General features: G+C 53.8%; 1 protein-coding gene across 6 annotated transcripts in view; it reads left to right on the top strand.

Moving 5' to 3' along the window:
* Positions 1 to 909: 909 nt before the first annotated feature.
* Positions 910 to 15,183, top strand: part of tmem94 (transmembrane protein 94) — a 224,276-nt gene continuing 210,002 nt past the window's right edge. For 3 of the 6 annotated variants that reach the window (XM_072483028.1, XM_072483033.1, XM_072483038.1), the window contains exons 1-2: positions 922 to 1,024; positions 13,177 to 13,481. In XM_072483028.1, the coding sequence (XP_072339129.1) occupies positions 13,230 to 13,481 (252 nt within the window). In that variant the 5' untranslated portion in view covers positions 922 to 1,024; positions 13,177 to 13,229. Of the gene's footprint in view, positions 1,025 to 13,176; positions 13,482 to 15,183 lie in introns of all 6 variants that reach the window. The other 3 variants (XM_072483032.1, XM_072483029.1, XM_072483031.1) reach the window with 3 other exon arrangements.

The following is a 15,183-nucleotide window of genomic DNA, read 5'->3' on the forward strand; positions in this document are numbered from 1 at the left end:
AGGAAACTACAAAAGGTTGTGAATGTAGCTCAATCCATCACGCAAACCAGCCTCCCATCCATTGACTCTAACTTCAACTCCCGCTGCCTCGGAAAGGTAGCCAGCATAATTAAGGACCCCACGCACCCTGGACATACTCTCTTCCACCTCCTTCCGTCAGGAAAAAGATATCAAAGTTTGAGGTCACGTACCAACCGACTCAAGAATAGATTCATCCCTACTGCCATCAGACTTTTGAATGGACCTACCTCATATTAAGTTGATCTTTTCTCTACACCTTGCTATAACTGTAACATTATATTCTGCAGTCTCTCCTTCCCGTACCAGCCTCCCCGAACAGGCGCCGGAATGTGGCGATTAGGGGCTTTTCACAGTAACTTCATTTGAAGCCTACTTGTGACAATAAGCAATTTTCATTTCATTTCCTTCCCTATGTACGGTGTGCATTGTTTGTACAGCATGGAAGAAACAATACTTTTCACTATATACTAACACATGTGACAATAATAAATCAAATCAAATCAATGTTGGGAAGATGAGTGGTGGAATTATTTTCAAATTTTAAGGCACATTTATTTACCTGAATAACCCTGTATAAATGCTATTGTGTTATATAACAGCACAATGATCAGGAAACTGAACACCAAGAGGGTAAAATACACAATTCCATGTCTATAGGATTGCTCTTCACTGACAAAACACAATTTCTAGTTGCTTAGTGTCAACAGGGGACAGACAGGTGCAAGCTGTGTGTGGGGTAGTCCATTGGACATCATTCCAGGAGCTCATGAGGTTGGCTCTGGCACTACGCAGGCGTATTGCGGGTCCGGGGTCAATCCTGCGCATGCGCAGTTCGCCGAGCCGGTACGGGAGCTCTGCGCATGCCCCGGCCAGTGGCCAGTGCGCATGTGCGGAGTCCGCTCACGGCTGTCGCTGCTTCGCCGATGCGGCCTCGGCTACCGGGACCGTCCGGCACAGCCGTCCCCGCACCAAAACCATGAAGATGCAGGATCCCAAGAACCAGGTACAGGCCCAGCTAGAGCTGTTGGCACCGCTCTTTGTTTTCATAGCGACAGATTCTGGGGACAAGGAAACTGGCGAGAGGGTGAGGGAGAGGAGGGTGGTTGAGGAGGAGGAGGGGGAGGGTGGTTGAGGAGGAGGAGGGGGAGGGTGGTTGAGGAGGGGGAGGGTGGTTGAGGAGGAGGAGGGGGAGGGTGGTTGAGGAGGAGGAGGGGGAGGGTGGTTGAGGAGGAGGAGGGGGAGGGTGGTTGAGGAGGAGGAGGGGGAGGGTGGTTGAGGAGGAGGAGGGTGGTTGAGGAGGAGGAGGGTGGTTGAGGAGGAGGAGGGTGGTTGAGGAGGAGGAGGGGGAGGGTGGTTGAGGAGGAGGAGGAGGGGGAGGGTGGTTGAGGAGGAGGAGGAGGGGGAGGTTGGTTGAGGAGGAGGAGGGGGAGGTTGGTTGAGGAGGAGGAGGAGGGGGAGGGTGGTTGAGGAGGAGGAGGAGGAGGGGGAGGGTGGTTGAGGAGGAGGAGGGGGAGGGTGGTTGAGGAGGAGGAGGGGGAGGGTGGTTGAGGAGGAGGAGGGGGAGGGTGGTTGAGGAGGAGGAGGGGGAGGGTGGTTGAGGAGGAGGAGGGGGAGGGTGGTTGAGGAGGAGGAGGAGGAGGGGGAGGGTGGTTGAGGAGGAGGAGGAGGAGGGGGAGGGTGGTTGAGGAGGAGGAGGAGGAGGGGGAGGGTGGTTGAGGAGGAGGAGGAGGAGGGGGAGGGTGGTTGAGGAGGAGGAGGAGGAGGAGGAGGAGGGGGAGGGTGGTTGAGGAGGAGGAGGAGGAGGGGGAGGGTGGTTGAGGAGGAGGAGGAGGAGGGGGAGGGTGGTTGAGGAGGAGGAGGAGGAGGGGGAGGGTGGTTGAGGAGGAGGAGGAGGAGGGGGAGGGTGGTTGAGGAGGAGGAGGAGGAGGGGGAGGGTGGTTGAGGAGGAGGAGGAGGAGGGGGAGGGTGGTTGAGGAGGAGGAGGAGGGGGAGGGTGGTTGAGGAGGAGGAGGAGGAGGAAGGGGAGGGTGGTTGAGGAGGAGGAGGAGGAGGGGGAGGGTGGTTGAGGAGGAGGAGGAGGAGGGGGAGGGTGGTTGAGGAGGAGGAGGAGGAGGGGGAGGGTGGTTGAGGAGGAGGAGGAGGAGGGGGAGGGTGGTTGAGGAGGAGGGGGGAGGGTGGTTGAGGAGGAGGAGGAGGAGGGGGAGGGTGGTTGAGGAGGAGGAGGAGGGGGAGGGTGGTTGAGGAGGAGGAGGGGGGAGGGTGGTTGAGGAGGAGGAGGGGGAGGGTGGTTGAGGAGGAGGAGGAGGAGGAGGGGGAGGGTGGTTGAGGAGGAGGAGGAGGAGGAGGGGGAGGGTGGTTGAGGAGGAGGAGGAGGAGGAGGGGGAGGGTGGTTGAGGAGGAGGAGGAGGAGGAGGGGGAGGGTGGTTGAGGAGGAGGAGGAGGAGGGGGAGGGTGGTTGAGGAGGAGGAGGAGGAGGGGGAGGGTGGTTGAGGAGGAGGAGGAGGAGGGGGAGGGTGGTTGAGGAGGAGGAGGAGGAGGGGGAGGGTGGTTGAGGAGGAGGAGGGGGAGGGTGGTTGAGGAGGAGGAGGAGGAGGGGGAGGGTGGTTGAGGAGGAGGAGGAGGAGGGGGAGGGTGGTTGAGGAGGAGGAGGAGGAGGGGGAGGGTGGTTGAGGAGGAGGAGGAGGAGGGGGAGGGTGGTTGAGGAGGAGGAGGAGGAGGGGGAGGGTGGTTGAGGAGGAGGAGGAGGAGGGGGAGGGTGGTTGAGGAGGAGGAGGAGGAGGGGGAGGGTGGTTGAGGAGGAGGAGGAGGAGGGGGAGGGTGGTTGAGGAGGAGGAGGAGGAGGAGGGGGAGGGTGGTTGAGGAGGAGGAGGAGGAGGAGGGGGAGGGTGGTTGAGGAGGAGGAGGAGGAGGAGGGGGAGGGTGGTTGAGGAGGAGGAGGAGGAGGAGGGGGAGGGTGGTTGAGGAGGAGGAGGAGGAGGAGGGGGAGGGTGGTTGAGGAGGAGGAGGAGGAGGGGGAGGGTGGTTGAGGAGGAGGAGGAGGAGGGGGAGGGTGGTTGAGGAGGAGGAGGAGGAGGGGGAGGGTGGTTGAGGAGGAGGAGGGGGAGGGTGGTTGAGGAGGAGGAGGAGGAGGGGGAGGGTGGTTGAGGAGGAGGAGGAGGAGGGGGAGGGTGGTTGAGGAGGAGGAGGGGGAGGGTGGAGGAGGGGGAGGGTGGAGGAGGGGGAGGGTGGAGGAGGGGGAGGGTGGAGGAGGAGGGGGAGGGGGAGGGTGGAGGAGGAGGGGGAGGGTGGTTGAGGAGGAGGAGGGGGAGGGGGAGGGTGGTTGAGGAGGAGGAGGAGGAGGAGGGGGAGGGTGGTTGAGGAGGAGGAGGGGGAGGGGGAGGGTGGTTGAGGAGGAGGAGGGGGAGGGGGAGGGTGGTTGAGGAGGGGGAGGGGGAGGGTGGTTGAGGAGGAGGAGGGGGAGGGTGGTTGAGGAGGAGGAGGGGGAGGTGGTTGAGGAGGAGGAGGGGGAGGGTGGTTGAGGAGGAGGAGGGGGAGGGTGGTTGAGGAGGAGGAGGGGGAGGGGGGTTGAGGAGGGGGAGGGGGGTTGAGGAGGGGGAGGGGGGTTGAGGAGGGGGAGGGGGGTTGAGGAGGGGGAGGGGGGTTGAGGAGGGGGAGGGGGGTTGAGGAGGGGGAGGGGGGTTGAGGAGGGGGAGGGGGGTTGAGGAGGGGGAGGGGGGTTGAGGAGGGGGAGGGGGGTTGAGGAGGGGGAGGGGGGTTGAGGAGGGGGAGGGGGGTTGAGGAGGGGGAGGGTGGTTGAGGAGGGGGAGGGTGGTTGAGGAGGGGGAGGGTGGTTGAGGAGGGGGAGGGTGGTTGAGGAGGGGGAGGGTGGTTGAGGAGGGGGAGGGTGGTTGAGGAGGGGGAGGGTGGTTGAGGAGGGGGGGGTGGTTGAGGAGGGGGAGGGTGGTTGAGGAGGGGAGGGTGGTTGAGGAGGGGAGGGTGGTTGAGGAGGAGGAGGGTGGTTGAGGAGGCGGAGGGTGGTGGAGGAGGGGGAGGGTGGTGGAGGAGGAGGAGGGGGGGAGGAGGAGGAGGAGGAGGGTGGAGGAGGAGGAGGAGGGTGGAGGAGGAGGTGGAGGAGGAGGAGGAGGGTGGAGGAGGAGGAGGAGGGTGGAGGAGGAGGAGGAGGAGGAGGGTGGAGGAGGAGGAGGAGGGTGGAGGAGGGTGGTGGAGGGTGGTGGAGGGTGGTGGAGGAGGAGGAGGGTGGTGGAGGAGGAGGAGGAGGAGGGTGGTGGAGGAGGAGGAGGAGGAGGAGGAGGGTGGTGGAGGAGGAGGAGGAGGAGGAGGAGGAGGAGGAGGAGGAGGAGGAGGAGGAGGAGGAGGAGGAGGGTGGTGGTGGTGGAGGAGGAGGAGGAGGGTGGTGGTGGAGGAGGAGGAGGAGGAGGGTGGTGGAGGAGGAGGAGGAGGAGGAGGAGGGTGGTGGAGGAGGAGGAGGAGGGCGGTGGAGGAGGAGGGGCGGAGGCGGGCGGAGGAGGAGGAGGGGCGGAAGCGGAGGGGGGAGGGGGGTGAGGGTGGAGAGGGTGGTTGGGAGGTTGAGGGAGGGTGGTTGGGAGGTTGAGGAAGGGTGGTTGGGAGGTTGAGGGAGTTGAGGCGGATGGTGAGGGAGATGGGATGGTGGTGAAGAGGAGAGTGGTCGTGGGGGGACGGCCAGCGCGGACGTGGGGGGGCGGCAGCGCGGACGTGGGGGGGCGGCAGCGCGGACGTGGGGGGGCGGCAGCGCGGACGTGGGGGGGCGGCAGCGCGGACGTGGGGGGGCGGCAGCGCGGACGTGGGGGGGCGGCAGCGCGGACGTGGGGGGGCGGCAGCGCGGACGTGGGGGGGCGGCAGCGCGGACGTGGGGGGGCGGCAGCGCGGACGTGGGGGGGCGGCAGCGCGGACGTGGGGGGGCGGCAGCGCGGACCGGGGGGGCGGGAGCGCGGACCGGGGGTGCGGACCAGGGGTGCGGGGGCGGGAGCGCGGAGCAGGGGTGCGGGGGCTGGAGCGCGGTGCAGGGGTGGGAGCATTGACGTGAAGCGTGTGGACGAGGGGTGCAGGGGCGGGAGCGCGGACCAGGGGTGTGGCGGCGGGAGCGTGGACCAGGGGTGTGGCGGCAGGAGCGCAGACCAGGGGTGTGGGGGCGGGATCGCGGTCCAGGGGTGTGGGGGCGGGAGCGCGGACCAGGGGTGTGGGGGCGGGAGCGCGGACCAGGGGTGTGGGGGCGGTAGCGCGGACCAGGGGTATGGGGGCGGTAGCGAGGACCAGGGGTGTGGGGGCGGGAGCACGGAGCAGGGGTGTGGGGGCGGTAGCGCGGACCAGGGGTGTGGGGGCGGGAGCACGGACCAGGGGTGTGGGAGCGAGACTGGACAATGGGGGTGGGTGCGGGGCCGAAGTGGTGGGATGTGGACTTGTGGGTTGGGCGTCGGGACAGGTTTGGTGTGGGGAGTCAGGCGGTGGGCGCGGGGAAGGGGTTGGGGGGGTCGAAGGGTGGGATCGGGGTTTGGGGGGTTGGAGGGTAGGCGCGCTTTGGGGTAGATGGGCAGTGGGGGTCGAGGGGGGTTAGGGGAGGGGACGAGGGGGCATGTAGGGTGATGACTTTGCGAGGTGGAGTGGTGAGGGATCGAGATGGGGGCGGAGAGAGATGGGTGGGTGAGGGGACGGGTCAGCCGAGGGGACAGGGTGGGAGAGTTGGAGTGGTGAGGGGTCAAGGTGGGGCGGAGAGGGATGTGTGGGGGTGTGGGTGAGGGGACAGGGTGGGGGTGAGAGGGTATAACTCAATAGGTGGAGCAAAGGCTTCAGGGTGTATTTGTGCATTAATCATTGAAGGAGGCAGGACAAATCGAGAGAGTGACAGAAGGTAGGTGAGAGGGAAAAGGTTGGTGCGAGAGTGGGTGGAAGTGGGTGTGGGGGCGAGGGGGAGAAGGGAGAGTGGGGGCGGTGCAAGGGAGGCGGTGAAGCTGGGGTGGGGGAGAGAGGATGAGGGCGATGGAGTGGGCATCAGGGTGATGGAGGAGTAGGGGTAGAGAGAGGGTGGGGTGAGAGTGAGGAGGGGTACAGTGCGAGTGGCAGGTGCATGAGTGGTGGGAGGGGCTGGGGTTGAGTGTGGGGTAAACGGTAAGTACGGGTGAGCGAGTGGGCAAATGGGATGTTATGAAGACGTCTTGAGCAGTGGTATAGGGAATATTGGAGTGGGGTGGTGTCAGTTCCAAGGGGAATGGGACCTTTGGAGGGGGGAGGGTGTTGTGGCAGCAATATGATTAGAGAGGGAACTAGTAGGGTGGGGATAGCGATGAATGGGAAATGGCAGCTGAGAGATTGGGGTACGGTGGGAGTGGGAGGGCAGGATGGAGAGGAGGTGGCAGGACCAGTGGGTATTGACGACATGGATTCTTACGTGGTGTTTTCAGGTTAGCTTCACGTGGAGATGAGGGGATTGTTGGTTGGTGGGTAACCTGTGTTTGGGATCATGGGAAGTGCTGTCCATAATGACTGAGATGGGGCAGAATGAGGACCAGATGTGTTGCTGAAATGGAGGGATGGGAGATTGGATCCCCCTGTGCCTGAGCTAATGCAGAAGGCTGCTTCATTGCACTTGTTTCCAAAAAGACCCTGACATTGGTATTTCTTATCATTCCTATTTGGTGTATAATGATGTACTGTGTGTGGCATGCAGCAGACTAATGAGTAATTAAAGTGATGTCCTTTTGTTTTTCTGAGAACATGTTTTGTACACCATTGATTTCATGATTCAGAATTATTACAGCTCAGAAGGAGGCCATTCGGCCCATTGTGTCAGCACCGGCTCTCCGAATGAGCAATTCACTTATTGCGGTCCTGCTGCTGCCATGCCACAACCCTGCATATCCATCCTTTTCAGATAGCTGTCCAATTCCCTTTTGATTGCTTCAATCGAATCTGCCTTCAACACACTCTCAGGTGGTGCATTCCAAATCCTTGACACTCGCCTGTAAATCTTTTTTTCTCATATCACTTCTGTTTCTTTTGTCAATTACTGTGAATCTGTATCCTCTCGTTCATAGAATTTTCCGAGAAGGAACTTTGATGTAAAACATGTGACCTCATGATGGTGTCTAATCCAGTATTGCACAGATTGGATTAGAAGGAATATTGGCTGCACTAGTCCAACCCTTTTCAGATGAGACATTATTCTGTGGTCCCATCTGTCTTATTGGGTGGATGTAAACGATCTCCGGCACCATTCGGCCCATAGAGTCTGCACTGGCCCTTACAAAGAGCACCCGACTGAAGCCCACATATCTACCCTATCCGTGTAACCCAGTAACCCCCACTTAACATTTTTTGGATACTAAGGGCAATTTAGCATGGCCAATCCACCTAACCCACACATCTTTGGACTGTGGGAGGAAACCGGAGCACCCGGAGGAAACCCACGGGGAGAACGTGCAGGCTCCACACATACAGTGACCCAGCCTGGAATCGAACCTGGGACCCTGGAGCTGTGAAGCAACTGTGATAACCACTATGCCACCGTGCTGCCCCTAATTTCATTCTAGCAGTTTCTCCGTAAATACTCTGTTCCGACCCCTCATGATTTTCAACACCTCTGAGGAATTCTCCTCCCAGCCTTCTCTCCAAGGAAAACAGTCCTAACGTCTCCAGTCTGTCTTCGTAACTGAAGTTCCTCATCCCTGGAACCATTCTTGTGAATCTACTGCACTCTCTCCAATGCATTCACATCCTTCCGATAGAGCGGTGGAATGCGGTACCCAGAACTGGACACAAATCTCCAAGTGAGCCAAACTAATGTTATAACACAAGCTCAACATAACCTCCTTGCTTTTGTACTCTGTGCTCCATTACTCTCTCCCTTTATATATGTCTCTCCATCTCCTTCCAACCAAAATTAATCCCTTCGCATTTCTTCACATTGAACTTCACCTGCTACCTGTCCACCCATTCCCACCAATGTGTTTGGCCCTCAGATCACTGCTTCCCGATCTCATATCATCTGCAAATATTGCAATGGTGACCTGTACACCAGGGTCTAGGTCGTTAATATATATCCGCAGTAGCAAGGGTCCCAACACTAACCCCTGGAAAATGTGTGTTCAGGTGTTCTCACATTTTTATTTCAGTGATTTAATGCTCTGAATTTGCAGTGATTACACAGGCAAGCTGTTCTCATGTAATTATGTCACACAATACATTGTCCATTCCTCCCATCAACTACCAGAGGGCAACAAAATGGGGGGAATGGTCAATGTATTGTGTGACATAATTGCATGAGAACAGCTTGCCTGTGTAATCACTGCAAAATGGGTGAATGGAACAAGTATTTGCCAAACTTTTAGTCATACGTAATAAAAGACTGTGGAGTCATAACAAGGTTGACTTATTGGATTTGGACAGCAATTATGAGAAAGTTGAACTTTGTGCTTGGTGTCAGAGATTCTCTAAACACTCTCATGAGAAACTATGTTTGTACTCATTCCCAGATATTCGCTGTTAAATAAACACCAGTCAAGAAGCAATGAGATGAGAACCTAGCGAAGTACACGAGGCAAAAATAAATAAAAGCATGTACTGGTGAAATAGAAGAGACTTTCGTGGAGCATTTGCGCTGGCCTTGAGCTGTTGGACCGAATGGTCTGATTGTGTGCTCTCCTTTGGTATGAGAAATAGTGGTGTATCTGCATCACCCATTCTGCTTTGGGTGATAGATAAATTGTGTTCTTCTGGGAGTTGATGTAAAACACGTGACCCCATGATGGTGTCTAATTCAGTATTGCACAAATGAAATGAAAATTGCTTATTGTCACAAGTAGGCTTCAAATGAAGTTACTGTGAAAAGCCCCTAGTCGCCACATTCCGGCACCTGTTCGGGGAGGCTGATTCGGGAATTGAACCGTGCTGCTGGCTTGCCTTGGTCTGCTTTCAAAGCCAGCGATTTAGCCCTGTGCTAAACAGCCCCACAGATTGGATTAGAAGGAATATTGGCTGCACTGCTCCAACCCTTTTCAGATGAGACATTATTTTGTGGTCCCATCTGTCTTATTGGGTGGATGTAAAAGATCCCCTGGCACCATTTGAGACCATTGAAGCTCCCCCTACCTCTCACCTCACCCCCACTCCTTGCTAGAGGCCCCTGTTTCATTGAACAAGTGCTCTCCAAGTTAAAAGGCAGATTCTGCAATTGAGCAATATTGAAGAAATATGGACTAGTAATTATAGGAGACAGATTTAATGAGGAGTCCAGGCTGTTGATAGATGGGCGATACAGTGGTTAGCACTGCGTCCTCATGGCGCCGAGGACCCGTGTTCGATCCCGGCCCCGGGTCACTGTCCGTGTGTAATTTGCACATTGTCCACATGTCTGCGTGGGTCTAACCCCCATAACCCAAAGATTTGCAGGGTAGGTGGATTGACCACGCTAAATTGCCCCTTATTTGGAAAAAAAGAATTGAGTACTCTAAAAATTTTTTTTTTTTAAATGGCTGCTAATAGAGCTGAATGATAGTTGATGCTTGTAAATAATGCCTCTAACAATTAAGTTTATTAAAGGGTGCAGGGTCAGGTGCTTACTTCTGTTTATGCATTGGAGTTTAATTTTGCTCCAAGTGCATTTGGTGTCTTGTTAATTACAGCACAGATTGAATAAAAAGTAAAATTGTTTACTTGATAGTTACAAGGTAGCGAGGAAGGATCTAAAGAGAGAGCTAAGACGAGCAAGGAGGGGACATGAGAAGTATTTGGCAGGAAGGATCAAGGAAAACCCAAAAGCTTTCTATAGGTATGTCAGGAATAAGCGAATGACTAGGGAAAGAGTAGGACCAGTCAAGGACAGGGATGGGAAATTGTGTGTGGAGTCTGAAGAGATAGGCGAGATACTAAATGAATATTTTTCGTCAGTGTTCACTCAGGAAAAAGATAATGTTGTGGAGGAGAATGCTGAGCCCCAGGCTAATAGAATAGATGGCATTGAGGTACGTAGGGAAGAGGTGTTGGCAATTCTGGACAGGCTGAAAATAGATAAGTCCCCGGGACCTGATGGGATTTATCCTAGGATTCTCTGGGAGGCCAGGGAAGAGATTGCTGGACCTTTGGCTTTGATTTTTATGTCATCATTGGCTACAGGAATAGTGCCAGAGGACTGGAGGACAGCAAATGTGGTCCCTTTGTTCAAAAAGGGGAGCAGAGACAACCCCGGCAACTATAGACCGGTGAGCCTCACGTCTGTAGTGGGTAAAGTCTTGGAGGGGATTATAAGGGACAAGATTTATAATCATCTAGATAGGAATAATATGATCAGGGATAGTCAGCATGGCTTTGTGAAGGGTAGGTCATGCCTCACAAACCTTATTGAGTTCTTTGAGAAGGTGACTGAACAGGTAGACGAGGGTAGAGCAGTTGATGTGGTGTATATGGATTTCAGCAAAGCGTTTGATAAGGTTCCCCACGGTAGGCTATTGCAAAAAATACGGAGGCTGGGGATTGAGGGTGATTTAGAGATGTGGATCAGAAATTGGCTAGCTTAAAGAAGACAGGGTGGTGGTTGATGGGAAATGTTCAGAATGGAGTACAGTCACAAGTGGAGTACCACAAGGATCTGTTCTGGGGGCGTTGCTGTTTGTCATTTTTATCAATGACCTAGAGGAAGGCGCAGAAGGGTGGGTGAGTAAATTTGCAGACGATACTAAAGTCGGTGGTGTTGTCGATAGTGTGGAAGGATGTAGCAGGTTACAGAGGGATATAGATAAGCTGCAGAGCTGGGCTGAGAGGTGGCAAATGGAGTTTAATGTAGAGAAGTGTGAGGTGATTCACTTTGGAAGGAATAACAGGAATGCGGAATATTTGGCTAATGGTAAAGTTCTTGAAAGTGTGGATGAGCAGAGGGATCTAGGTGTCCATGTACATAGATCCCTGAAAGTTGCCACCCAGGTTGATAGGGTTGTGAAGAAGGCCTATGGAGTGTTGGCCTTTATTGGTAGAGGGATTGAGTTCCGGAGTCGGGAGGTCATGTTGCAGCTGTACAGAACTCTGGTCCGGCCGCATTTGGAGTATTGCGTACAGTTCTGGTCACCGCATTATAGGAAGGACGTGGAGGCTTTGGAGCGGGTGCAGAGGAGATTTACCAGGATGTTGCCTGGTATGGAGGGAAAATCTTATGAGGAAAGGCTGACGGACTTGAGGTTGTTTTCGTTGGAGAGAAGAAGGTTAAGAGGAGACTTAATAGAGGCATACAAAATGATCAGGGGGTTGGATAGGGTGGACAGTGAGAGCCTTCTCCCGCGGATGGATATGGCTGGCACGAGGGGACATAACTTTAAACTGAGGGGTAATAGATATAGGACAGAGGTCAGAGGTAGGTTCTTTACGCAAAGAGTAGTGAGGCCGTGGAATGCCCTACCTGCTACAGTCGTGAACTCGCCAACATTGAGGGCATTTAAAAGTTTATTGGATAAACATATGGATGATAATGGCATAGTGTAGGTTAGATGGCTTTTGTTTCGGTGCAACATCGTGGGCCGAAGGGCCTGTACTGCGCTGTATTGTTCTATGTTCTATGTTCTATGTTTGCATCGCCCCTATCCATTTTGGGTGTAAGAGATCCCATAGCAATATTCTGAAAAAAGCAGGGGGATTCTCCCAATTTCTTGGTAAATATCGATCTCTCAACCAAAAGCAAAAACAGATGATCTAGTCAAATATTCCATTTTGATTCCGTACAGTGCAGAAAGAGGCCATTCAGCCCATCGAGTCTGCAGCCTACCTCAGCCCACTCCACCGCTATATCCTTGTAACCTATCCTAACCTGAACATCTTTCGACACCAAGGGGCAATTTGGGGGCATGGGCGGTATGGTAGCACAGTGGTTAGCCTAGTTGTTTCACAGCGCCAGGGTCCCAGGTTCGATTCCCCCTGGGTCACTGTCTGTGCGGAGTCTGCACGTTCTCCCCGTGTCTGCGTGGGTTTCCTCCGAGTGCTCCGGTTTCCTCCCACAGTTGAAAGATGTGCAGGTTAGGTAGATTGGCCATGCTAAACTGCCTTTAGTGTCCAAAAAAAGGTTAGGTGGAGCTACCGGGATAGGGTGGAGGTGTGGGCTTAAGTAGGGTCCTCTTTACAAGGGCCGATGCAGGCTCGATGGGCTGAATGGCCTCCTTCATTGTAAATTCTATGATTTAGCATGGCCGATCTACCTAGCCTGCACATCTTTGGACTGGGAGGAAACAGGAGCACCCGGAGGAAACCCGCACAGACGGGGAGAAGGTGCAAGTTCCACACAGTCACCCAAGCCAGAATTGAACCCGGGTCCCTGACGCTGTGAGGCAACAATGCCAATCACTGTGCCGTTGTTTGTTCTGTATGCTAATTGGCTCCCATTTATCCTCCATTGCAACAGTAATTACACTTCAGTCGTACTTCATTAACTGTAAAACCACTTAGGGACTTCCTGAGCATCTGAAAGGCACTCTAAAAATACAAGTGTTTCAAATGCAGTAACTTCATTTAATTTTACTCTTCACATTCAAAACAAAAATGCGCAGGTCCTTACCAGAGAGTTGCTGAATGCTGACAACATTGCACTAACATTCTGTACTGAGGAACACCTGCAGCAGCAAATGGACAGACTCCCTGACATTTGTAAAGAAATTGGTTTGACCATCAGCATCAGGAAGATAAATGACATGGTCCAGAATGTTGCTAGTCAACCATTTAACAGCTTTGGCAATGTGACGCTGGAGATTATTGATAGTTTCACATATCTATGCTCCACAATCACCAGCAATCTGCTACTAAAATTAGCACATGGATCGCAAACGCTACGACTGTTATGTTCCAGCTGAGTAAGAGGTTGTGGAACAACAGCAACCTGACAAAGAACACTAAGCTGCAACATCTGCATCCTCAGCGTCCCCCTGGACAACATATGCCAGGCAAGAGAAAAGGTTTGAACCGTTGCTGCCTCAGAGATACTCCTGACAGGGCAAAGTCACCAACTTAGAGGTGCTGGAGTGTGCTAATTGCAGCAGCGATCTGTCAGCGTCTTTGGAGAGAGAAACAGTTAACGGTTCAAGTTGAATGTGACGCCACAGAGTCACCCCGCCGCCTTCCTCTGAAGAGTCATACGGACTCGAAACATTAATTCTGTTTCTCTCTCCACAGATGCTGACAGTCATGCTCAATTTTTCCAGCGCTTTCTGTGTCTATTTTATCAGATGGACGATGGCCTTATACCCAAAGACCTTCTGTCCGGTGAATCATCTATTGGGTCACAACTTCTAAGGCACCCATACCTCTGCCACAAGAACATCTGCAGGGGAGATATGAAGATGGTGGACATTGACACTGACAGCTGGGAGACAGACGCCGACTGCAGTGAGAACTGGAGGCTGACTATTTGGAAAAGCATTGGAAAAGGCGAACAGGAACAAAAAGCTCAGCTGGCTGAGAGGGCCCAGGGAAAACAGGTCCGCGAATTGTGCGCTATTTCAGCTGTCTTCTGCAACAAGTGTAGAAGATGGTGCCTTGCCAGAGTGAGGTAGACCCCTGAACCACACCTTGCACTGCTTAACACAGACCTGACCACCAGGGTGCAAATGCTGCCACAGAATCTTTCTCATAATCTGTCCTTGTTGCCTCATTAGAATGGGTGATTGGGGATGGGGCAGTGGTGAGAGGGAATTGGTTTGCTTTTTAAGAAAACCATGTATTCAGGCATTGCAACCCAGTTTCTAAAGGAATGCAGTGTGGACGTTCCTGCTTTTTGGTATAAATTGGCAAAGGTAGGACAGAGGCAGAATTGGAGCTATTGGACTCATGCAGTGTGAGATGGTATTGAGGTTTCTTTCTGTATTGTTCTGTATGACAAGACCTATAATTGTTGACGCTGGGAAGAATAGAATGTTCTAGCAGTGACATTCCATGTGGTATTAATGAGCAACGAGGTGTGTCAGGTATGGACTTAATTAGTCAGAGTTCAACTGCTAATTAGTGAGAGGTTGAGTTTTAATCTGGAAATTCTAGAACAAGGTAAACAAAGACTTACGTTTATGCAGTGCTTTTCATGATAAGCAGATGTCTCAATGCGTGGAATGCCCTGCCTGCAACAGTAGTGGACTCGCCAACACTAAGGGCATTCAAATGGTCATTGGATTGACACATGGACGATAAGAGAATAGTGTAGATGGGTTTTAGAGTGGTTTCACAGGTCGGCGCAACATCGAGGGCCGAAGGGCCTGTACTGCGCTGTATTCTATGTCTATGTCAAATGTGTTAGTTAGTGATGTACTTTTGATGTATACTCACTGTTGTAATATAGGAAACAGCAGCAAATTTGTGCACAGCAAGCATTGTGATAATGACTTGATCTATTTTTATGGCATTGATTGATGGATAAATGTTGGCCTGGACACCGGGTGTAACTCCTCTGCCCTCTTCAGAATAGTGCCATGGGACCTTTTATATCCACCTGAGCGGGCAGGTGGAGCCTCACCTGAAAGATTACACCTTTTACAGTACCGTGCTCCTTTGGTATTGCACTAGCACGCCAGCCCTTGAGTTTTGTACTCGAGTCCTGGAGTACAAAGAAGAGTTCAAAGAACAAAGAAAAGTACAGCACAGGAACAGGCCCTTCGGCCCTCCAAGCCTGTGCCGACCATGCTGCCCGTCTAAACTAAAATCTTCTACACTTCCTGGGTCCATATCCCTCTATTTCCATCCTATTCATGTATTTGTCAAGATGCCCCTTAAATGTCACTATCGTCCCTGCTTCCACCACCTCCTTCGGCAGCGAGTTCCAGGCACCCACTACCCTCTATAAAAAAAAAAAAACTTGCCTCGTCCATCTCCTCTAAATCTTGCCCCTCACACCTTAAACCTATGCCCCCTAGTAATTGACCCCTCTACCCTGGGAAAAAGCCTCTGACTATCCACTCTGTCTATGCCCTTCATAATTTTGTAGACCTCTATCAGGTCACCTCTCAATCTCCGTCGTTCCAGTGAGAACAAACCGAGTTTATTCAACCACTCCTCATTGCTAATGCCCTCCATACCAGGCAACATCCTGGTAAATCTCTTCTGCACCTTTTCTAAAGCCTCCACATCCTTCTGGTAGTGTGGCGACCCAAGTGTGGCCTAACTAAGGTTCTATACAGCTGCAACATGACTTGC

This window comes from Scyliorhinus torazame, chromosome 18, assembly GCF_047496885.1.
Source record: "Scyliorhinus torazame isolate Kashiwa2021f chromosome 18, sScyTor2.1, whole genome shotgun sequence".
NCBI classification, from domain to species: Eukaryota; Metazoa; Chordata; class Chondrichthyes; order Carcharhiniformes; family Scyliorhinidae; genus Scyliorhinus; species Scyliorhinus torazame.